This window comes from Semicossyphus pulcher, unplaced genomic scaffold (genome assembly GCF_022749685.1).
Source record: "Semicossyphus pulcher isolate SPU_LCO1_2020_fin unplaced genomic scaffold, fSemPul1.0.p SCAF_6, whole genome shotgun sequence".
In the NCBI taxonomy this organism is placed as follows: domain Eukaryota; kingdom Metazoa; phylum Chordata; class Actinopteri; order Labriformes; family Labridae; genus Semicossyphus; species Semicossyphus pulcher.
Window position 1 is genome coordinate 14,181,843 of NW_027211737.1, and position 24,412 is coordinate 14,206,254.

General features: G+C 40.7%; 1 protein-coding gene across 1 annotated transcript in view; it reads right to left on the reverse strand.

The window, feature by feature from the left end:
* ipo11 (importin 11) overlaps positions 1 to 24,412 on the reverse strand; it is a 126,111-nt gene that overhangs the window by 74,936 nt on the left and 26,763 nt on the right. The window contains exons 8-14 of the mRNA XM_069683786.1: positions 22,907 to 22,977; positions 22,537 to 22,729; positions 20,520 to 20,672; positions 18,634 to 18,677; positions 15,695 to 15,785; positions 14,604 to 14,651; positions 9,663 to 9,768 (exon numbers count right to left, since the gene is read on the reverse strand). Coding sequence (XP_069539887.1) covers positions 9,663 to 9,768; positions 14,604 to 14,651; positions 15,695 to 15,785; positions 18,634 to 18,677; positions 20,520 to 20,672; positions 22,537 to 22,729; positions 22,907 to 22,977 — 706 coding nt within the window. The remainder of the gene's footprint in view (positions 1 to 9,662; positions 9,769 to 14,603; positions 14,652 to 15,694; positions 15,786 to 18,633; positions 18,678 to 20,519; positions 20,673 to 22,536; positions 22,730 to 22,906; positions 22,978 to 24,412) is intronic.

Genomic DNA, 24,412 nt, shown 5'->3' on the forward strand with positions numbered 1-24,412 from the left:
TATCCAGAACAATCCGATTCTCTCCGAGCTCTGGCGTACACCTCAACATAGGGGATGGTTCAAACATGAGAGAGCAAGGAGGTAGAGAAATGGGCACATTCCCAAAGCTCTCACTATAATCAGCGTCCAAACTACAGCTTGGCACCAAAATGCTGATACTCAGACCAAATCTGTGACATCAAAAATAAATGATCAAACTACAAATGACTTGCTGTGGTTACACTGCACTCACATAAAATCAATCTAAAGGAAACGACGGCTTTTTGTTGTGTTGTAGTGCCAGAAAAAAGACAACCATTCAATTATTAATTCTGTATGTATACGAGTTGAGACTTGAGTGCAAACCAAATAAATCCTGACAATCAACAGCTTTATCTCTAACAACTTAATCCATATGCTGATTATTATTCATTCCTCGCATCTGTTAAAGGGACTTAAAGATTAGTGCTCCCAGCTCTGCATGCAACATGAGAGAGCGGTGCACGTCTGCGACTGACAAAACTCAGAATCGGTGCTTCATCTGGGGAGAATACAGCTGGTGCTGGTTATTATTAGTGTGCGGGTAAAGTGGGAGAAAAGCATGGAGAGGCAGATGGAAAGGCAGGTTGACAGTGGTATTTTTCAATCAGTCAAAGGTTAGACATGACTCATCTGTGCTTAATCTGCTGCCTCCATAACTTCGCACAGCTGTCAGCAACTCTGCTTATCAGTCTGACAATCACATGGGACAGAATATGAGCTTTAATAGTAGCATAGAATTCCAATTATCCATGAACTAGTAGACACACTGGTAATTTGCCTCTGTTGTGAAATATGTTGCTGGAAGTGGTGTAAGTTTAGGGCCTTTATGTTAATATTTAGTGTGTTTACATGTAAATATTATTGCCCTCTTTCTGTAGTAACTTTATTTTTAAATGTCATGTTAGTGAGACACCCAGATTTAATAATCTTGATATGGTAATTTAAGGTAATTAGTTCTCACACTGAGGATATGACGAGTCCCTCAGACAGGCCTCTGTGTAGCCTTTTAGTAACGACACTGCAAGCAAACTTCACCAAGTATACACAAGGAATCGCGTCAAGGAATTCACTTAATGGTTTCAACGCAAAGTGGCACAACCTTGCAATTTATAATAGCAGCAGACACAGTAGAAACAATAGCTGCACACTTACAATGTAAGCAGTAACTGTAGAAGGGAAACCCCAAAAAATGCAGACTTCATCCAATTAACTAAATGATCCAGTTCACTGCACATTGTGCTGTAAAGAACCTTTTACTTCAGCACAATAAAAGGAACTTGTGAATAAAGTATATTGGCTTTAGACTTGTATTATAGGACTTAAGTAGAGAGAATTTAAATACAACAGTCTGTGTGAAAAGCCTGATTCATCCAGCGAGCCAAGCTTGCATATGCTGCAGCAATGAAAGCACAATGTGGTGCTTTAGATGCCCAAAATCCTGCCTGTGTGAACATGCCCAATTTAATTGTGTTTGGAATAAAAAGCCAGCAAAAATTCAGCAACAGTAGAAATCATCTAGCCTGGGATCATGAGACAAATACACAGATGCAAATTAGTCAGGAACCCCTTTGTTCATTTGCAATTCCTAAGGGGCGTTAGCGAGGGGCACAGAGCGAAATGTCTCCAGCCGCTATAAGCTAGCAGAGCAACAAAAGATGTTACATGGCAGTAGACTGCTAGGCCAGGCATCTAGGCCAGTGGTTCCCCAACCTGGGTCCGGGCCCCCCTTAGAAAGGCATCAAAGATCGCTGGTGGTGCGCAAGGCTTTGTCTGCACTGAGATTTGCACATGTAAAAAGTATGTCGCTACTTTGAAGGCCACACTAAACTATAGGCTGATTAGTGTTAATTTATGCCAATAAAGATTTGGAATTTATCACTTTATTGTTTTGGTGTACGTTTGTGCGGGCTAGGCAGGCTCAGCCTTTCTTAGATACAAGTAGGAGGGACTACAAGGAAAAAAGGTTGGCAACCACTGATCTAGGCCCAACACCGGATTCATATGGCCTCTAGATATATATAGAGACGTTTGGCATGACATGATTTGTTAGCCAACACTAACCACTTGTACATAGCGTATATACAGTTTGTTACTTAACAATCTTCCGTGACAGCCATCTTGGTTTCTTGGTGATTAAACTCAGGATTTTAGACCCGAATCAGGTCGGACAGAAATCTGAATATGAATTTGCCAGAGCTAGTCAAACATGAGCTTGCAGGTTGGTCTGATTTCAAGAGAGGAGAATACAAGCAAAAAAAGAAAAACAGGTTGAGGCACCCAAAGCCCAGAATGGTTTACATCTTCTGTTGGTCAGCAGTGACAGGGAACCACTTACCTAACAAAACCCCGCACAAAAGGCTTTGTGACAAAAGGCAATGTCAAAAAGGAGAGCGCTTCACAGTCGTCTGCGCTGGCAGAGTCTGACAGCTGAATGATAGAACCACTGTACCTGTATCTCTCAGTGACACAAAAGGCTTCTTCTGGCTATTCTGAGATGTCAGCGTGATTGATATTAAGGTGTTTGTACGTGTCCAAGTAGAAGTCGTGTGTTTTGTTTGTGTGCTCAGAGATGACTTGCTGTCATCTCCATGCTCTCAGACATGATGACTCATCGCAGGTCAACTGTTTTGGTTGAGGCAGAAAAGGGTAAAAGATTGACAACAAGTCAAAGTGAGTGTCCCGATAAGTAAGTTCCATAGTGCAAAAAAGTGGCAACCAACTTTCTTTTGCTTTAAAAAGGAGCTTACAGGCGGCCCGAGGCTCAGTCAGGGGTGTAAGACACACACAATAGCTGTGCTGACAGATATGGTTAATAATATTTACACTTGCTGATTCGTGAGGAGTGATACAGACAGACTAAAGCAGGGATCAGACTTAAATCAGGGTTGAACCCCAATAGGGAAAAGATTATCAAATAAGTACATACATATTATTTGTACATTTACACTAAGGGATAATACCTGACAAGTTGAACAGGAACAGGAAGAGAGTCTCACAGGCTCAGACTGTTAACTGATGAGTTTGGAAATCGAGTGAGAAAGTCATATTTACTGATTACACTCAGAACCCAAACTCACTTTACTTAAAAAAATGAGAGTAGTGCTTTTGGTGCACAATACTTTGTTGCACATTTTCAGAGGAGGCTGAACAGCCATTTAATTGCATGCTGAAACATGTCACACTGGACCAAAGACTTTAAAACAAGTGCTACACAAATCACACAAGAAGTGTATCTTTAAAATTAAATTATTAATGGGGAATTGTGTGTGAGGCTTCTGTCACGAACAGATGCTAAGCTGGAACAGACTTCATCACAGATTTATGCAGTGCGAATTAGATAACAGCACATTTCAACCCCCATAGTAATACTGCCTGATTGTTGATAGATACTCGCAAAACTGTAAAACTTCACAAAAAGCCCCAGAATGATTCAGAAACAGGATTGATGAGCATAATCAGGATCAATAAAATCAAAATGATACCTACTCCCTGGAAACAGGATGGTAAGTGACACAGACAAATTGCAGGCCAAAGCAGGCAGCAGAGAATCCTGCAGGTGTGGGAGCAGGTGGATGTAGTCTGAACTCCAGAGACATGGACAACTTTCATTTTGTCATGACAATAGTTTCTCTTAGAAACAAGCTTTACTTTTAGATCTTGTTATCATTTTGTACCTCTCGTGATTAGCATATTGCTAATGTTAACTATTTTCATTGTACTTTCTAATATGAATTAAAGCCCAAATGAGCAAGCTGTATTAAACACTCCAACAGCCAATACCCAGAGGGCGAAGGAAGGCAGGCAGTGCAGAATTTTGCTTGGTGCTCATTTGTGGCCGTTAGCAGAGCATTACCAGTGTGTTGCCCAGAAAATCTGCTGGAGACGTGTCTGGTTTCTGTCACATCAACACACATTTTTGTCCCTATCATTCGGAGATTTGTGGGCCACTTTATACAATCTGTAAAGTAAAGCTGCAAGTTAATTTCATATTTTTATATCCCATCTTTAAAGTGTGTGGGCACTCAGTATGTGCTAACTTGTTGGCAGTGGAGCACAACAAGAGTGGAACAGAATGGTGAGGCAAAATGCCGACATTTCCCAAGACACAGCACAAAAATTGTTCATATAAAGTAAACAGACCTTGGACAAACAACCCATGGGGCTGAACTCAACTCAGCTCTCCAAACAAGGCTCCAACCTTTCACTCCAAAACATTTGAGGGAATCCAAAACAAAAGTTCAGCAAACACACATACGCATATGACACATTAAGAAAGAGACACCTTTCAGAGGTCGGACAATGTAAATACACCAAAACTAAAAAAGACTAGAAATCTAAATATTGAATATAGAAAATAGACTATATGTTTTCGCATAAACAGGCACATGCAGCAGCAACTCATTATTCTATATGAAGGGATTACATAGAAAAAATATAAAGAAATTACAACACATTTTTATATCATCTGCCAAACCAAAACTTCTCTCCTCCGGCAGGCGCTACAGAGCACTGCATGCCAAAACAACCAGATACACGAACAGTTTGTTTCCCCAGGCTGTCACTCTGATGAACAGCTAACTCAGCCAGAGTGTCAGGGACATCAGTGTGTAATAACCTAATCAGCTGTACACGTGAGTGATATAAACATCCATTGTGCATGAGAAATATGTTAATTATTTATTGTCATTGCTTAATTCACCCTCTTCATGTATATATTATCACTACATCGAAGGTCAATCCACATTCTCTGTAATTACTGTAAATACGACAACCAGCTACCTCTTTTACACAACCTGATTCACAACCATATTTACCTCTACACCTTTGCACTCTCTATTGCACCATTGCACTATTGTCACCTGTCTGTAAGTGTTGCTCTGTGTTTTTTTTAATGTGTATATATATTTATATATATATATATATATATATATATATATATATATATATAAACGATTTGTTAAATATATTTTTGTAACCATAGGTCTGTAGATAGTAGTTTTAGATCTAGTCTTTTAGTATCCGTCTTGTTTTACCTTGTCTAACCTGTCCTTGTTTTTAAGTCTGTTTAATATGTGTGTCTGTACATTGAGAGCAAAGAAAACCCAGAGTCGAATTCCTTCTATGTGTCCACATACTTGGCCGATAAAGCCGATTCTGAAAAAAATGCACAACATATCTGCTCTACAAATTACTTGCACTCTTGAGCAAATCAAAACAGAAACAAACACAGAATTTTGAATTGTATTTGAATGATTTCTGCCTTTGCGGTGTTGCACCCAGTTTTGCCTTACCTCAACGGAATACAGTCTCTATGTATAAGATCTCTCTGTAGATGGAGACCTTTTTCAAAACAGCCAATCAAATGTTGCCTGTATTCAGACAGCAGTCTTCTACACAACACAGGAGACCCAGACTTTGAATAACAACCCATATTAGCTTTACAATAGGCTCCAGATACAGTTGGAAATATGGAACGAATGAGTGGGGAGTCAAACCCGGGGCTGCTGCATCGACGACTGAGCCTCTGTACATCGGACACGTGACTTAACCACTAAGCTAAACCACCGCCCCACATGCACACCTGTCTTGTCCTGCAGCTCTGTCCTTACTCTTCAGTATACCATAAAACATGCAATCTGCTCATAACATGGAGGCGAAAATGAATGTTACTTTGTCTCTTACTTTTTACTGTGTCATACACGCAGCCAGTCAGCAGCGAAAACATTCGTATTCTTGCCAAAGGAACACTTTGCTTAATTTTGTAATAATAAAAAAAAAAAAAAAAGATTGACAACGTAATTAAAAAGTCAGCATCTTATTAACTGTTATCCTGCAGAGAGAAGAATTGGTGAAGGAAGGAGGGTTTGGAGGCTTTATATTTGTGTCTCTAATGTACCAGTGCCCAAAACACTAAAGTCAGGTGGCAGAGTAGATTAAAGTAATCAAAGTCAACAATATAATGGGTAAGTCCTGGTCCCCATGACTCCTTGATATCAATCCAACGGGACATATTTCAGAATGAACTTCAAAGCGGCATCCATAAAAAAAGTGCACCATCAACATCAACCAGTAAACCTTGGCAGTGCTGCAAAGGCCTGATGTCTGCATGGTTTGCATTGATACCAAGGCACCACAGGTCCCTTGTTGATTCGCAGCCATAAAGTGTGACAGCTCTTTAAAATGTGGGCCACCTCTGTACGGAACAGGGATTTGTAACTTCCTGAACTCGCTGAGTGAATAAACTGTAAATAAAATGTGTTGCATAACACATTAAAGTTCAGAGCATACACATCATTTCAAAGTGCATATGCTGCAGCAATATGGAGGGGGTATGGGCTGTTTAAGTTCTCGGACTGGGCTGGAAAAGCTGCTACTTTTAAGATCAAATACATGTAAGGTCTTTGAGAGGGGAAAAGTTGAAGGTCACTGGTTGATTTAGTTTCTATACTGAGTTACTGTAAGATCTTTAAAGAACGCTACAAGCCCTAGTGGGGATCATACATCAGATAGATTTTCAGACAGAGATGCATGTAGGGTGTACTTCTCGGGAAATATACTACTGGTAGTACTAATGCATCCCACTGGGAGTTGAGAATGAGATTAAGGGTTGTAGCAGAATGTAAACCATCATCTGACAGTGTGATAAAAAGCAGACTTAAGCAAAGGCGCATGTAACCAAGCCAACAACATGTGTTTGGTGGCTGGCCTCGTATCTCCACTCATTGAAGGACATCATCCAAAACTTCTCTAAATAAGTATGCACGCTACATCTAAATTCTCATTGCAGAAGCTTCTTCAGAAGACTGTGGGAACATCTCAAATCTGACAGAAAGACAACCTCATTCAGCACCAGAGAACAGAGAAATCAATGGGAGTTGAAGGTTTATCTACAGTCATTTATATAACCAGCCCTTTGATTTGCCTAAAGTTTTCTAAAAATACACTGGGCACAATGCAAAGGGTGATCATCTAAGACCTCTCTGTTGTTTAAAAAGACATTATTTGGCAGTTAAAGGACAAGGCTTGCAATGTATTGTTCGAGTGCCAAACACTCAGCAAGTTTATAGTAATTTGAAACAATTTAACAACTACTTTATCTATTTTTCATCAGTTAAAGGAGCAACTGGCCCCTGGGAAAAGTCACTGTCAGTCAAAGCTGGTGTCCTCTATAATCAATAGAAGCAATAATATTTGAAATTGTCGCCATAGCTGTGGAGAAAGTTGTACAAACAGCTTGCGGTTTCACCCATTCTACATTCCTACAACACCCAGCGTGCATTGCGATGGGTGTTATTGAAAATAACAGCCCAGCGAGGGACACTGGAGTGAAATACTATACTAATACTAATACTAGTCTAAAACATCTTAGGTTTGAAATGAAGACTGCAGACCCCGAGGATTTTGAACGAGACATGACATCGGAGGCGGTCGTCCTAGATTGAGGAAGTGTAGTTTAGCGAGCTCCCTGGCCTCCACCAGATGACCCATTTTACGTAGTCTGGTGGAGGTTTTCCAGGGCCTATTGGAGAAGTGAATAGCGTAATCCAAAGGCACAGAGCAAAATTGCATTTTTTTTCTACCTTAATGGCATTAGTTCCCTATACTATCATGATAGGACTGAGGTTGAAAAATCAGTGAACTGGCCCTTTAAGAGCAGCTGAGAAGTTTAAAAGAGCCTATAAGCAACTTGCTTTAACATCTTAGAGCTGCTAAAAAGAAAGAAGAGAATGATGCAGAAAGGGGATGACGTGACAAAGGTCTTGAGCCAACAGTGTTAATTACTGGGTTATTATGCTTTCTAATATGGTTTTTCATTTCTTACTTTTTCCTCTTCTTTTCGTCAGTTATTGAGCAAGCAGAGTTAATAAGTATACATTTGCATATACAACATACAGGGAAAATAGAGGGGGCATTTGCCTGTAACCCTGTGCTGTTTGGCCATTTGGTTTCATTTCTCTGGATGTTTTATTCATGCGTCCCCGAGGCCCGACTGTCACACTTCCTTATTGTGTCTCCATGAGCCTGCTTTGTTCAAATATGAAACAAAATCCGGTAAAACTTCAATATCAAAAAAGGGAAATATGAGCCACATTGTGCTAAGGTGAAGAGAACTGAAAAACATAAACAAATAAGGACCCAGCTACAAAGAGGACAGGTCACTCGCACCTGCACCGCGTGGGAGCAGAGCCACAGTGACATCAGCGCGCCTGCCCTCTGACGTCAGCCCTCACCTGGGAGAACAACCTTTGGAGGGCTGCAGGCTTTTTGTTTTGATTGTCTGGGTGTCTGCTTGTGCAGGTCGCTTCTTTGTTCTTCATATCAGTCTCACCACCTCGCCGCTCCCTTCACTTTTTAAATGTGTCCATCTATCACCTGACTGTCTGTCGACGCACGATGAGTACGTTTATAAGAAAACATGCCTGTAACAGTGTGACACATCTGACAGCTGCTTATTGACGGATTGTGTGAAAACAAGCAGCAGTTGTTACTTTAACCGTGACAGACACTTACTCAAAAGGATCAGTTGGCTGCTCATGAGCCTTTAGCCTGCATTGACTCTGCTGCTGACTGTAATCAATACCTAGACAGAGGTTAATACTCAATTAGCTTGAGCTCCAATCAAACGAATGCTAAATATGGAGTGCATCAGACTCCACTTAGGTCTGAAAGGAGCTCACAAACGCTAAATCAAAGAGCCAGTTTAAAAAAGAACTGCCTAGCTGCCTCGAGTTTTGCTGTTATTGTTTCGAGGCTTTATAACATTCGTGAAGCAGAAAGTGACAGACTCAAGAGTCATCACCTTCCTAGCAGCGTTTACAAGTAATACTGCACACTCAGAGGCCACAGGAAATACTTGAAAAACAGTACAATGAAACTAAAATAAGTCAAACAGAACTTCTGTAGGGAGCCTTTCACATCCAATTGTTGTTGAGGCTCCGAGTGTAACTCAACACTATTTTCTAAGGGCATGATGATTTGCACTGGGAAACCTTTTATGCTTTCCGTGATGTTACTCACACACTCATACTTATAAAATATAAACACAGAGGTGCTACAAAGATTCTCTGATGCAGTCAAACTCCTGTATGTCCGTCAGCGAAACAAGAAAAGGCCACACAGACTCATTGGTAAATGGTGTTTATGTTCGTCCATCTGAAGCTGGTATTTATATATCCTTTGATTCATTTGTTTGTGTTCTTCATTATGTGCTAAAACATAAAATATCATGACAAAGAAAACGAGACCAGGTCAAAACCCAGTATGCGGCTGACCGCATCAGGTCAATGTGCGCTTTTGTCGGCAATGTGTTACAAGGACTGTCCTTATGAGGCCGATGACAACGTGTTTGAAAGCAGGCGTGTGCTGCGGATGTGGGTGAGGACAGCGGACGAGCAGCCCCGCCTACTCCCCGAACAAAGAGAGTCCCGTCAGTGGAGGTCCCATATGCTCCATGATCCGCCACTGCGATGTCATGACTCTCTCTCTCTACGGCTGTGAATATACCATCACTCAGTCAGTCAGTTAGTCAGTCAGTCAGTCACATACAGACCGGTGTGTAGGACTGACCCGGCGGTCAGCCAAAATAAGCACCAATGTGCTAAAAAGAACTTTTGAGCAATGCAACATTTGTATAAAAATACCTGTGATGGCTGACTTGCAGCTCTCCAAGAAGCTGATTCTTGAACCACTGGTCAAAGTCCACGTTGTCAAACAGCTCATAGGCAGCCAGTCCCACTGCATTGTAAACTGCAGACAAAACAACAAGAATAACAGTCAGAAATTGTTGCTAACTAGTCACAGCGTTCACAAGAGGACAAAAATAATAGTACACACAAAGTATAAGAACAGAGAAAAATTAAAGACACTCATTGGTTCCACTTTAAAAAGAAAATGATGCCTTGTGCTACTGAATGAGCCTCAGAACACTAGTGCCTGAGTCAGAACAAGAACAAACCATCAGCTGAGCTTTTTAGGTCTTAGGTATTAGGAGGTATTTATAAGTGTATATTTTGGCTAAATACAAGTTATCACCATCTTGAGTGTATATAGATGTTGGTGTAGATGTACTGTATGTCCCCTACAGGTGTTAATGAGGCTTTTAATCACTAGGATGGGAAGGACAAACAGTCATGCTTTTAACTTCAGCTATCACTGGTGCAGAGGCTGATGTTTTCAAAGCTACTGTGACATCACAGAGGTCACAAGAGCAGTCTTACCAGTCAATGTTCACAAGTATACCAGCAGGTCAGTAAGTTAGTTTAGTTGATGTAATGCTTAAGGGCTGAGGATCATGTTAAAAGGTAGTACGGGTAAGATTTCCCATTTGGGTATTGTTCATTAAAAGGGCTCGGAAAGAAACACCAGTACACAAAATAAATAAAGTCTCAGAAAAGTCAGACCACCATTTTTAACTGTACATCTTTTAAAGTGACAGTTAGGCCTGAAAACGACAACAAAAATAAAGAGTTCTGCCTCTTTCACAAAGCATCTTCTCCTATGTATGTGTGTGGTTCTCGCTGCAGTCTCAGAGGGTTGATTGTTGTTTTAAGCGGGACGTCACAGCGAGTCAGTCTGTGAATCTGTCCTTCAAATATGCAATCCAGTTACGGCCAACATAAAATAAAAATAATTAAAGCTACATTATGGTGTTGGAATGCATATCAGGAACTGGAGCATAACACAGTTACAACTTTAAAGGTGCTCTTAAAGCAGAATGTGCTGTAATGGTGGCAAGAACGCAGAGGAGGGCAATAAAAACGGAGATGAGATAAGATGGAAGATGACAGTTTGACAGCAGCGATACATAGACAGATAAAAGGACAGAAGCCATACAAGTTGAAGCCCTGTCTCCTGTCTCCTGCTACTATTTATACTTTATCCTCTAAAGACGTTAATTTAGAGATGACAAAAAGAAGAGAGTGACAGAAAGGGAACAAAGACTGAGAAGGTGTGATTTAAGAGAGAAACTGAAACTTTTCCCATTACTATAATTCTCCTCTATTATGAAAGGCTGGCACAGGCTCGGCTATATCGGGCTCTACAGTATATCTATGTGATTGCGTGTGTGTGTGAGAGAGAGAGAGAGAGAGAGAAAAGCCAAAGAGGAGAGAGCAAGGGAGGGATATAAAACACTGTAGATGTCTCTCAGAGGAATGGTCCAAAAAGGTACGGAGCAGCTAAATGCCTCTCAGACATATTTTCTCCCATTTATCGTGACAAAAAGACGGATGGACAAATGGATAGGCAGAAAGTCCAAAGGTGCTGAAGCAGTGGTCTTGGTCCTTATTACAAAAAACAAAGCTATGAGGAGTCATGAGGAGTTACTTTTTTATAGGTACATAAAACTGAAAGAAAATTGGAAACTGTCAGAAAGAGTAACATGCATTTTTCTTCAGCTTTCGTCTTTTAGAGGAAAAACAGCTAGCTGTAACGTCAGGACCTGTTATCAAGTCTTTATTAGTACTTTAATTATCACATTATTTTGTTGTTTATAGAGATCTTTGCTGTATTAACTGACAGGCTTTCCTTTGAGGTAGAGTATAACCCGATCAAACATAACATTATGACCACCTGCCTAATATTGTGTAGGTCCCTTTTGCCACCAAAACAGCCCTGACCTGTCAAGGCATGGACCCCACTAGAGCTCTGAAGGTGTGCTGAGGTATCTGGCACCAAGATGTTAGCAGCAGATCCTTTAAGTCCTGTAAGTTGTGAGGTGGGGCCTCCATGGATCAGACTTGTTTGTCCAGCACGTCCCACAGATGCTTGATTGGATTGAGATCTGGGGAATTTGGAGGCAAGTCAACACCTTAAACTCGTCGTGTTCCTCAAACCAGGTAGGTGGTACGCGTCAAAGTAACATCCACATGAATGGCAGGACCCAAGGTTTCCCAGCAGAACATTGCCCAAAGCATCACACTGCCTCCGCCGGCCCGCCTTCTTCCCATAGTGCATCCTGTTACCATGTCTTCCCCAGGTAAGAGACGCACACACACCAGGACATCCACATGATTAAAAGAAAACATTATTCATGAGACCAGGCCACCTTCTTCCACTGCTCCTTGGTCCAGTTCTGATGCTTATGAGCCCATTGTAGGCGATTTCGGTGATGGACAGGTGTCAGCATGGGCACCCTGACCGGTCTGCGGCTACACAGCACCATACAAAAACAAACAGTGATGCTCTGTGTGTTCTGACACATGTCTATCAGAACCATTACTTTTTCAGCAGTTTGAGCTACAGTTGCTCTTCTGTTGGGTCGGACCACACGGGCCAGCCTTTGCTTCCAATTAGCATCAATGAGCCTTGGCCAACCATGACCTTGTCGCCAGTTCACTGGTTTTCCTTCCTTGGAGCACTTTTGATTCTGACCACTGCAGACTGGGAACACTCCACAAGAGCTGCAGTTTTGGAGATGCTCTGGCCCAGTCGTCTGGCCATCACAATTTGGCCCTTGTCAAAGTCGCTCACATCCTTATGCTTGCCCATTTTTCTTGCTTCCAACACATCAACTTTGAGGGCAAAATGTTCACTTCCTGCCAAACATATTCCACCCACTGTCACTGTCACTCGACCTGTCAGTGGTTATAATGTTATAGCTCATCAGTGTAGTTATTTCCTGGTCTGCTTCTCAGAGGTCTAACGCTGTACTCAATTATACTTTAAGTGCTTACCGAGTTTAAATGTACAATATTTCTGAAGGATGGTTAAAGCTGCTACCAGTCTAGCATAAAAATGATCCATGTTGGATTGATAGAAGGACTGCAAAAATGATGTAAAAGGCTTGAGAATGTCTGCAGAAACATTAAAACGCTGCTCCAAGGGTAGTTCATACTTGTATTGATTTAATTCCAGTTAGCATTTGTCAGATATAAAAAGGATGTAAGCAGGTGGTCTTGGTCAAGCAGCATGTTGTTACGCATTATGACAAATGTTTTTATAGCAAGTAAGGTTGTCTAATAAATCTGCAAACTGAGGCACATAATATATTTGGTCTGGACACTCATTTCACAGCTGTGTAACCAAGTTCGGCATCTATAACTGTTTAAACCTATAATAATAGCCTCATTTATTTAATCAACACCTGCTGTTCTTAAGCATCACTCTGACTCTTCAGCCTGCCTCAGCTCTGCAGCTCTGGCTCACAGCCCCAATTATCCGCCACTGCTGCTACCACACCTTCATCATCCAGTCAGTTCTGCTGTTTATCAACACTGTCAACAGACCGCTGAGATCTCAACAGGCATTCTGCTTTAACAGAGGCTCTCTGAGCAGGTAATCCCAACCCTCTGTGATTTATTTGTGTATGCCATAAACCCACCATCGTGGCAGCCCTGGCCTGCCAAAGAGTTATAAATACTAAAAAGTGGTAAAGAAGGAAAAAGAGAGGAAGAGGGGAGGAATAAGATGTCAAAATGACACAATAACATTGTCAAAATGCAACCAAATAAGTTAATACATTGGTTTATATATGAGTTTCAAGGTTATTGTGGTGTAGGTCTCAGCCCATAAATATTGTTTTGCATCCTGTTGCTCTCTTTATTAGTTTTTATTACACGGCTGTGTTAAATACTTGATTTTGATTGGTTAATTACGGCATTCCAAGGTCTGTTATTTCTCGATAACAGACCGTTGTTATGAAGAACAGACCATTGCTAGGGGTGCAGCTCTAATCACACAATCTGGAGGACTAACTGTAATTATATCAATCGGCTGAAAGAAGTCCGGTAAATTTGAAGAAAAAGAAAAGACACAAAACATCGGAAAGAAAGCAATGAAGGTTAAAAGACGCAAAAACTGAAGGCAACAACAGAGAGAAACTGAAGACGGCACATGAAATAAACATTAGACAGAACACATTACAGGATACGGCGGTGTTTAAAGGTGGTGAATGGAAAAGAAAATGTCAACAGACTCTGACAGTGATGAGACAGAAAACCTCAATCATGTGCTGCGATAATTCTTGCGGTCTGGTTTAACATGTCTTACTTCACCAACAAGTGTAAATGTTTCCATTTAATGACCGTAAAAACAGCTAGGTTAGCTTATTTTAATCTGAGTAAAAACAGCTAGCTTAGATCATTTCAATGTGAGTAATATTAGCTCGGTTAGCTCATTTGAAGAAGGCTACAGAGGTAACCGTTGCTATGGACGCAGCTCTCACTGTGAGTGATACAGACAATTTCTTAACAGAAAGATAATAATTTTTACATTAATAAAATAATTTTGAATTCAATATATTGTGTCAAATAATTGATTTCGTTAGTAAAAAGCTGTGTAATAAGCTGGATAATGTGTACTGAATTGCGGAATGGAACCCTGACAGGGTGAGCAGGACTTGTCTCAACCTGAAGGCTCTCAATGTACACTCCTCTCTGCCTTTTACTTGATTGCATTGTTAGGTAGCAATTTTGGAGAAAAGAAGGCAAAGCAAATTCAACAACCTTCATATTTTGTGTGGAAGAAGAAATAGACATTGTAGCAATCAGACTTTTGAGTCTACATCTGGGATTTAATACAGCCAGCATGAGGGATGATGGTGGTTATTGAAGCAGCAAAAGCAGAGGATGCCTCTGACTCACCTGCATCCTTCATCAGCAGCTGAACAGGCTCCTCCACATTGGTCGGTCCTGCCAAGACAGATATATACTCTTAATTTTATGCAGTTGGAAGATAAGTGTAATAGGAACATGCATACAGTTTAAGTACCTTTCAATGATAACATAAGATTTATAGGATTTAATGGACCCAGTGAACACATTACAACACATTTGGAACTTAGAAAGGCCTGGACTTCACTATATCAGTCTGGTCTCAGTCATTTCACTGCTCTGTTCTCTCTCTATTAGTCCTTGTTGTGTACTCAGGTCGCAAAATCAATAGCTGCCTCCCTTCAACCATAGAATTACCCAATCTGGTCTCTTTCTTGCTCCAGCAGAACCCATTTCCAGTCTGTCACTTGAAAAGGAAAGCAGCTTGGGAGACAGGCCAGAAGCAGACCCTGTAATCCGCCCGTTTGAGCAATGGTGCCACTAATTCAGCACCAAAATAAGAACTACACACCAGGAGCATCAGGGGACAAGTGGCAGCGAGATGTGTGCGTGTATGTGTGACTGACTGACTTGTGAGTTAAGAGTGGTTGTAATGGTGCAGGAGGTTGACACAGTGGAACTTGAAGGTGCTGTCAGGCCTATAGATTGCATGTAACACATAACCTGATCCCAACAGGTATATCAAATACTCTGAGGCCAGGCTACATATCATGATGAGGCTTATTTTGTGTAACAGAAAGCAGAGCCCTATTGTATATTCACTGCAAGACAAGGCAAGTGTTTCTATAAAGCAGCTTTAACACAATGGCAATCACACATTGAACATGAAAAATTGACAGGCAAGATACAATGCATTAAAAAGGAGTCTGAGTTTAACATTAACATCCAAGAGGACCACAAAAAGCATCAAAGTGATCATAAAATTGAGTCTTAAAAGCTTCAGCAAAAACAGAAGATTTATAGCAGAGCTGTATTAAAAAGAAAGAGCTTTAGGCAGGTGTACAAGCTGACAGCTGAGTGCATAATTTCCTTTGCATTGAAAGGTTGTTAAAAGGTTTTCTGAAAGGAGAGCAGACTGTGCTTCTGGCATGAAATATATTATGAATTGACATTCAGCTGACCTTGAAGATTCTGAACCATTTCCAGCAGCACTGGTGTGAGTGTCTGGCTGTAGTTGTGGAAGATGTCCAGGAACAATACTTCTGTACAAGGCTAAAAAGAGCAGAGGAGACAAACAGAAAGAGTTTACTGGGAGAATAGATGGTACACTATATGCACTGTACTTTTCTCGTATCACAGGTCTCCCTATATTTAGCAGCTTGTTGTGGTTTTAATATGCACCCTGTGGTGTTGGTGGGGGAATCACATAAACATGTGACGTGAGCGTACACCCGATAAAAAAAGGAATTTATAAAAAGAGGTACAAGCATTAAACAAAAAATGCCAAATCAGGTCCTTTATATAAGACATGTAAAACCAACAGGTGATGAAGTGCTTTACAGTTTGGATTGATCGGTCAGACATTGCCTCAGGTAGGTAGCTATACAAGATTAGAAGAACAATAAACACATACATAACTTAAACAATCATATACTGTATAAAAAAGATGACAATATGACAGCTCCCGAAAAGTGAAGCCAAACCCTCTCTATCGCCCCCTGCCGACTGGCTGCAGTATAGGTCATAAAGCCCGCCTCCTCCATGTTTACAGAAGGGACATGAGTCAAACTATAAAATCAAAATACACGCCAAATAAACTTTTCTCAAACATGGTTTCTGTCATTATAGTTAGTTCTTATCATGCTGATTTACATCCAAGTGTTATTGTGACAAGTTTATTTTTAAATAGTTATTTGATGCTGTAAAAAGGATGATTGACAGCTCAGTTGACAAATACGTGTCCTGCAGCCGATCTGTTCCGGGTTAGCAGAGGAGAGGAGGAACGAGCGAGAGCAGACGGAACTCAAATAACCACTGCAGTCACTGAACTCTTCAAATCTGTGTTTCTCGGTAAGTTAACTGTGTGTTTTGGTTGTCAGAAGTGGCTACGCCGGCTCTACCCGCCGACAACTACTGCGCAGCTCTGGCTCAGAATGATGTCAACATCGCAAGATGGCAATGCCCTCCACGAGTGCTATTTTGGCTTCAATTTTGTACAATGAGAGCAGATAGAGACGGTAATGCAGTAAGAGGAGGTTCAAAATAAGGTTAAAAATTGGTGAACATCAGACAGGGCTTAAGTGAGTGAAAGAGGACATACAGTATTTTGGGAGGGGAGACTATTCCCGAGACAGGGAGCAGCATGTGAACAAGCCTGGTCCCCTATTTTAGGTGGCAGGGAGGAAGTAAGCGTTGTTCTGAAGACCTAAGTGACCTAATTGACCTACAAAAAGTAAGAATTTTATATCAAGTCTGTATTTCAAAGGTAACCAGTGCAGTCGCCCTGAACAGAAAGGATGTCTTGTCATGTCTTTGTTCCACTTCATCGTCTGGCACCTGCAGCTTTAATAAGACACTGTCAGGGGACCTCTTTAGTTGTGTGTCTGTGTGTATGAGTGTTTAAATAGAGTAATGACAACCCATTCAATTCCAGCACATTATTAGTTTTTAGATGTCATAATAATCAATATCAAATAAAAGAGTAAGAAATCTGACAACGTGCGGCCGAGCAATTTGACAAACACCTGCTGTGCACTACATATAAACATATGTGTCTGTGATGTCTCACAGCCTTTCTGCCCTGGTGGCAAGAGGTCAAAGGTCAGATTACACTAATGGAAAGCCTATCCAGCATAAAACCCCTGTTCTATTGGAGAAATGTAGGGGAAGCTCATGTATAATCAGCCATTAGGATTGGTGAGCATGGAAGGAATAGATGGACAGTCATATTTGATTCACGGACCATTGTGAGCATCACAATATGGTACTGTGAAGGTCAAAAGAGGGTGTACACGGTATGAATAAGTACCTAAAAGGAGGGTTATACCTACAATGAATGAAATGTGTTAGTGCTAAATTTAAGCTAAAATTAGCCACTGTGACCTACACAGTAACCCCTCTCTGCTTAGATCCCGAGAGACGTGGATCCTTGCATATTCTGGGCGTGAGGGACTGTGATCACTTAAAGTACACGATTCCTTTGATTGTGCAGCTGGTTTTTTAAACTTCAAACATGTTTATGTGTTTTAATCAGTATTCTTTTTTATGAGGAATGTTGATGGGAAAAAAAATTGAAATAATTTTTGAAGACAGTGTTCAGTGTTTTCTCTTGAGAATTGCAATTGGCAAACTAATAAACATACTTTGACTGTAATAGCACATGTTTTATGCGACAGTGTGCTTTAAATAAGTAAAAACCTTCACAGAAAGAACATGAGATTCAGTGAAGGAAGGGAAGAAAAGTAAAGCCCTTTTAAACAGCCTCTTTAAAGCAGAACTGCCGCGGTGTCCTTCCGTCGTTAATCTGGCAGTGAGGTTAGTTAAATTGCAGAATCGATATCTATAAATGGGGGAGCTAGCAGGACGAGCTGGGCTCTCTGTGTGTGTACAAATCGTGTTTCTGCTTCTGTAACGCCAACATGCTGTCTAAAATCAAACACGGGGGCAGCTATATGCTGAAGTCTTTTGGATCAGTGTAAAAAGCAAAACCAGCACAATGTCAAGGTGTCTTTACTTCATTATTGTTGGATCTGTCTATAAAAAGGGCTTATGAAAAAGGGACTAAAAAGAAAGGGAAAAGAAACAAGGAGTAGAAAGAAGAAATTAAAACATTCAATAGGAGATTATGTCCTATTCAGTTAATCAGCTAAAAACAAGCCACTGCCAACTTACGTCACAGCTACAGGATCTAACGATGCAATGCATTCAATCTGCTAAGTGCCACCACATGAACATCATGTTTAATCCCTGAGCACTTACAAGCAAAAACACATTTAAAATTCCAACCGAAAAAATAGACATTAAAGACCACTCTGTTCAAGTTTGTTCTCCCACCCTCCAGGTAATTCATAAGAAGATAAAATAGGATGATTTTATAGTGTGAGCGTGTTTCTATACTCACCCGCAAACTGTATTTCCAAGAGTCACCTCCTGTTTCTTCAACAGCTGGAGAAGAAAAGAGAAGACTGTGAGCTGGTGTCTAAGGAGGACGAGTATGCAATAACTGTTACAAGCCTATATTCTGAGATGAAAAACAGTTAGCATGGGACATCTTCTCTGAGCAAGAGTGCAAATGTGTTTCTCCACACTTGTGTGTACTTCTGCCTGACTGTAGAACTGACTCCAAAAGTCAATACTGTCATCTGCTGCATTGGGCCTTTGTGCTCTTGGCTTTATAAGTGTTGTATCTGAGCAATCAGTGTCATTACACCGAGTCTTCAGGGGCAGCCGGCTGCAAGGAAAATAAAGTCTGTTATTGACATCTCAATCGCTGCCATAGCTTTAATCAACACCAAGATATTTACTCTCTCATCGATTTCATTTTTCCGAGGGGAGTCCATATCACTTTATATAATACTGATACTGTGTAGAGTATTGTTCCTTTAGATAAACCTCAGCTACTCAACAGCAGATATACTGTAATGCTTAATAAAATGCTTGATCGCATCGCTTAGTAGCAAAGCAATAATACTGCAATGGTTAATGCTGGTTTGATAGCTATATGAAAACCGTTTAACTGTGCAGATTATCACATTTTAAAAGGCCTTTATAGGAGTTTATATTTGTGTGTTCAACACCATACTGAATGAAGACACCATCACCACACTACATCATACATTGATTCAATAAACAATTTCTTGTGTAGCCTGCAGCTGAAGTGACACTGCTGATTTCATTAAAGGAATCTTGGTCTGTCAATGAATTAGCCTCTGGGGCTTTTCCGTGTAGTCAATGTAGATCTTGTGTCTCAAATTTAACTCATTTACTACATCTTATCTCTATAAAGAGATATCTGCATATAAATGCAGATCATTTATAAAAACAAGTTGACAAAAAGTTTGATTGTCAGGGCACGGGTTTAGCTCAGAGGTTAAAGCGCACGCCCCATGTACAGATGCACAGCCCTCAACGCAGCAGCCCCAGGTTTAACTCTGGCCCTTCGCCCCTTTGCTGCTCGTCATCCCCACGCTCTCTTCCCTAATTTCTGACTCTATCCACTGTCCTACTCAATAAATGCAAAAGCCAACTTAAATAACTTAAAACTTTAAAGGGATAGTTAGGTTTGATTAAAGTGGGGTTGTATGCGATACTCATCAATAGTAAGTGTACGACATACAATGGGGATGCTGCTCACTGGTCCTAAGTGTTTAGAAATCGACCAGAGTGCCTGCATGGAAGCTAGGCTATATGCTACTGCAGATAGGGTTAATTTCACACGTAATTTATCCACTTCTAAGGTCATCTTACCTTAAAATCCATAGTGATATCGATTGTACGCTATCTTTGAATATTTCACCGCTTTTCACTTTTCATTAAGAACGCCTCTTTATTTGGCACTACTTTGCGTGGACCGCACATACATGTTACTACGCCTGCAGTGTACGGTGTCGGATCAGCTGTTTGTGTCAGCAGTTTGTAGAAGAGACAACAAACTAAATACAATATAATGGAAACGACAAAGTGCTGTTCACAGTGGGGACCAGAGGACATCGTTTTCCTTCATGTGTGAAGTGTTTTATACCGTATGTCAGCTGTTTGTGTCAGAAAGTGCAGCGGCTAGCACAGACTGAAATCAAACTTTCCTGAAGATATCACTCGATCGATTGTCTTTTTTCCAGACTGTTGAAACAAAGAGTGTCCTGATTACCTTATAGATTACACCGAGTTCTGCTGAGTGATCATGGTGTTAGATAGCGGTGGCTAAATTCTTCTCAACTTTCCAAGAACATGGCCGTTAACTTTGCCAGTCTTACGATTCAGTCTATTTATCTGCGGATGTATTATTACCAAAGCTCTCAGGGTCCTCCTCCCACATCGTCAGCTCCTCCTCTGTGAGAAGGAAGTAGTGTGAAACGAGCCGGCGTCCAATCTCTGTCAGCGTGGGGTGTGTGAAGAATGCTGTCTTGATCTTGTGAGCCTCCAGACTCTCTGGTTTACTGTCTGAGGGAGGGAGGGTCAAAAAGGGAAAAGAAAGAGATTTCATTCATCCGTCAGAACTGAAGTCTGATACACCTACATAAAACAATCCCTACTTTACATTCATAGCTTCCACTATCATCTTCTGTTTGTACTTATCTAAACCTTAACAACTTAGAAGCTAATTATTATAGTGGAATTTACAGACAAAACAAAATGCCTTGTACAAAGTTCTTTTAATGTGTAGGATTAATAACAATTAATAACAATGTCAAAAGAGCAGTTTAAAGCAGCTGTGAGGAACTTGTATTTTGTGTGGGTTTTGGCGCCCCGGAGCACAAAGTGGTACGTCTTATCTCTTTGCAGATACTGCCCTGTACGTCTGTGTAGTATTCTCTCACGAAAAATCAGACCCTGCTTCCTTTTCACTGTCTAACTTACCACTGATTGTGAAACTTTGCAGAGGAAAATATAAACAAAGACTAATTTGATTTTAGTTAGTTTCAAACCTCCACTTTATCTGTGGTCTCTGACCCCAGTGTCACCTCTGGTGCAGTCCTAGGGGCTCTGTTCTAATGCTCCCAGACACACATGGGTCTTCCTGTCTGCCTGTCTGACTGACAGCAGTGGCCTAATAAATAAGTCAGATGGTGGCTCTGGGGTGTGCTGCGTCAGTCAAGGCTCAACCTTCCCTTTAGCTGTGTAACCTTACTACTCACAACACTTACTTTTCTTGTTTAGAAGTCAATCTGTCCGGTTTACATATGAGTATTAAATCTTAACAAAATTTACATAAAGAGCAGGTGCAGAATTTACTCTGTACTATGATATAAAGCCGCTTACACACTGGTCAAAAGAACCCCGCTATAACCTGGCTTTTTTGCTCAGTGAGAAAGGTTACAATCTGCCTTCAGACCCGGGTCAAATGACTCTGCAGTAGACCTGGGTAATTATCGCCTCAGCTCCGATCGGCATTGATGGGAACACAAAACCTGTGTTGACATCCTAATCTCCGCCCCCTTTCTGGCATGATGCTATGCTCCATCGGCAACTTCTGCGTCTCCTTGTCATCTCAGCTATAAATTCCACACGTCTCCATTGGAGCAGCGCTCGAACATCATTCCAAATTTGTCGGCACCGAGTTTGATACACAGACTGAAAAAGTAATAGATACAATAAAGACCCAACTACTGTTACATCTTCACTGTTTACTAACCCTGTCTACAGCGTGTGTTATTGACGTCAAATGGTGACGCAGCAGAAAAGAGACCGAACGCACCATACTCCACTGGCAATGGGAAAAGCAAGACAATCAGCATCTATAAGCAGGTCTTCCCGGGTCTGAAAAATCTGCGTCAACGTGCTAAATTTAGGTTGGAAAGGGGTTTAAGAAAAACTAGAACGGAAAGCAAACTTGGAGTCTGCATTAAGACCGGCGTATCAGCACACTTCTATTTGTATGAAAACCGAGGCATTAAAACAAGAACAACAGAACGTGTCTCTGTTATGTCAACTAAGGACTGCTTAAGAGAAAGTTAAGTCCTACCAGAATTCATACTGCAATGAAACACTGGAGGCCTCTGACAGCTTGATATTAACATGAGCCATGGAAAGGTAGTGACGCTGATGTTATCACAGCTTTGTGCTTCTCAAAACACAGAGTGCTTAGCTTTAAACAGCTAGTTGTGTATTCTGCTGGTCCTCAAATCATACACCTAGAATTCATATTAGAGTGTCTAGCTTTCATTTTAATCTTCTTTCTCCGTTTCCATGCCTGCAGTTCTTATCACTCACCTACCCCGTCTTTAACTCCCTTGTGTTATTACTTCTATCATCCTTTATTCTTCTCCTTCCTTGCTCCTCTACTTCAAAGCTCCTCATATCTTACCCTCAATGTTCTTGGCAGGTTTGTAGGCATCGTTCTTTACTATCATCTTGATCAAGTTCATGCATTGAACGATGAAGCGTTCAAAGGTGACTCCCTCCCCTGCAGGTGTGAACACGTAGCTGACGGCAAACTCGAGGGAACGCTGGATCAGGGGTATGAATGCACACGGATGGTACTCCAGGAAATCTAACAACTGGAGAGAAGGGAGGAAAGAAAAGCAGACATTTCATTATTTATTTTTTACTTTGTTCGTCTGCAAAGTTCTTGCAAAAAAAACTCAGTCTTACAACATTATTCAACAATACAAAAGTTATATAATAAAACACACAGATTTGTCCTTTATTTTATATTAATATAAAAGTTAACTCACAACTTTTGTGTAAAGTATGATCATCTTCTCCAGCTTTTCCCTGCATGTGCTATCTGGACCAACTTGTCGACCTGAAACACAAATAAACAATACAGCACAATTAGACTATTATCATAGGACAATATGAGGGCGTCCCAAATATATTTACTGAAAATCTTAGTTATTCAGTTTGTCAATAATGTGCTTTAGTCGATGTTTATCATTTATTTATATATTTAGATTTATTGCTATAACCTTCAGACAAAAAACATTTATATCATTTATCTCCATGATGTCGATGCAAATAATCCAAATGACCCTCTTGACCCTAAAAGAAGACCTTGGACACTCGTATTGACTTTATACAATCACAGTGAGATTTTTAATTAACATATTTATTTAAATCAATTTTTTTTTTTTAACATTATTTTTTGGGGCTTTTGTGGGAGATGACATGCACCAAAAGATATGCAGACCGTGAGTCGAACCTGCGATCAGTGCATCGAGGACTATAGTCTCCATACATGGGGCGCCGGCTCCACCCACTGAGCTAAACCAGCGCCCCAAATCTAATTAATTTTGATTAAGAAATGGTTTGATACTTAAATATGATTATTCGCTGTCTTTCTAAGACACTTTTTTTATTCTACCTAGCCAGAGCAAGGCCAACTTTTTTCCTTCCATTTTTTATGCAACGCTAAGCTAGCCACCGCCTAGCTCCAGCTTCATATTTAAAAAGGTATAGACAGATATGACAAGGCATTAATCTTCTCAGCTAACTCTCAATAAGAAAGCAATTTCCCCCTCACCAAAATGTAAAATTACTACCTTTATTTATTAATTTTTTTGGCCTTTTATGCTTTAATTTATAGAGAGGACAGTGGAGAGTGGCGGAAACAGGGGAAGAGAGAATGGGGGATGACACGGCAAAGGGACGAGGGTGGGAGTCGAACCTAAGGCCTGCCGCATCGAGGGCTACCGCCGATTTACCCGCTGAGCTAACCCACCATTCCCTCAATAGTAATGAAAACATTCCTCAACCTCCACAGGAAGACATTTTGCCTTGATGAAAAAAAAGAAAAACTAAGGGCTGATTTATCAATTACTGCAGCTTTTGGTGTGAGAAACTTTCCTCTCCTAAAAGGACCTATGTGACTATAAAATCTACGCAGCTCGTAGCCCACTTAAGAACAGACTCTGTCAATAGTTGAAGAGAGTGAATCACTATTTAAAAGGAAACCTTCTCAGTGTGTCATGGAGCATTAGACAACAAAAAATCTTAGCTTGTGTCTGATGTTGACTATTTAAAACAGCCATGATGGACATCAGGTTAAAGGGAAACGGCTTGAATGGTACGAATGAGTAGGAGCAAGATGACAAGAAGTACCACAAGTGAAACTCAAAACATGCTAAAATAAATTTATTCACATTGGCCAGATTTAGTACAAGAAACTCTTCCTCTTTAAGGTCAAATGCCCACTTCACCTTACTGCCTTGAAAGTCCCACGGGCCTATTACAAGGTGTGT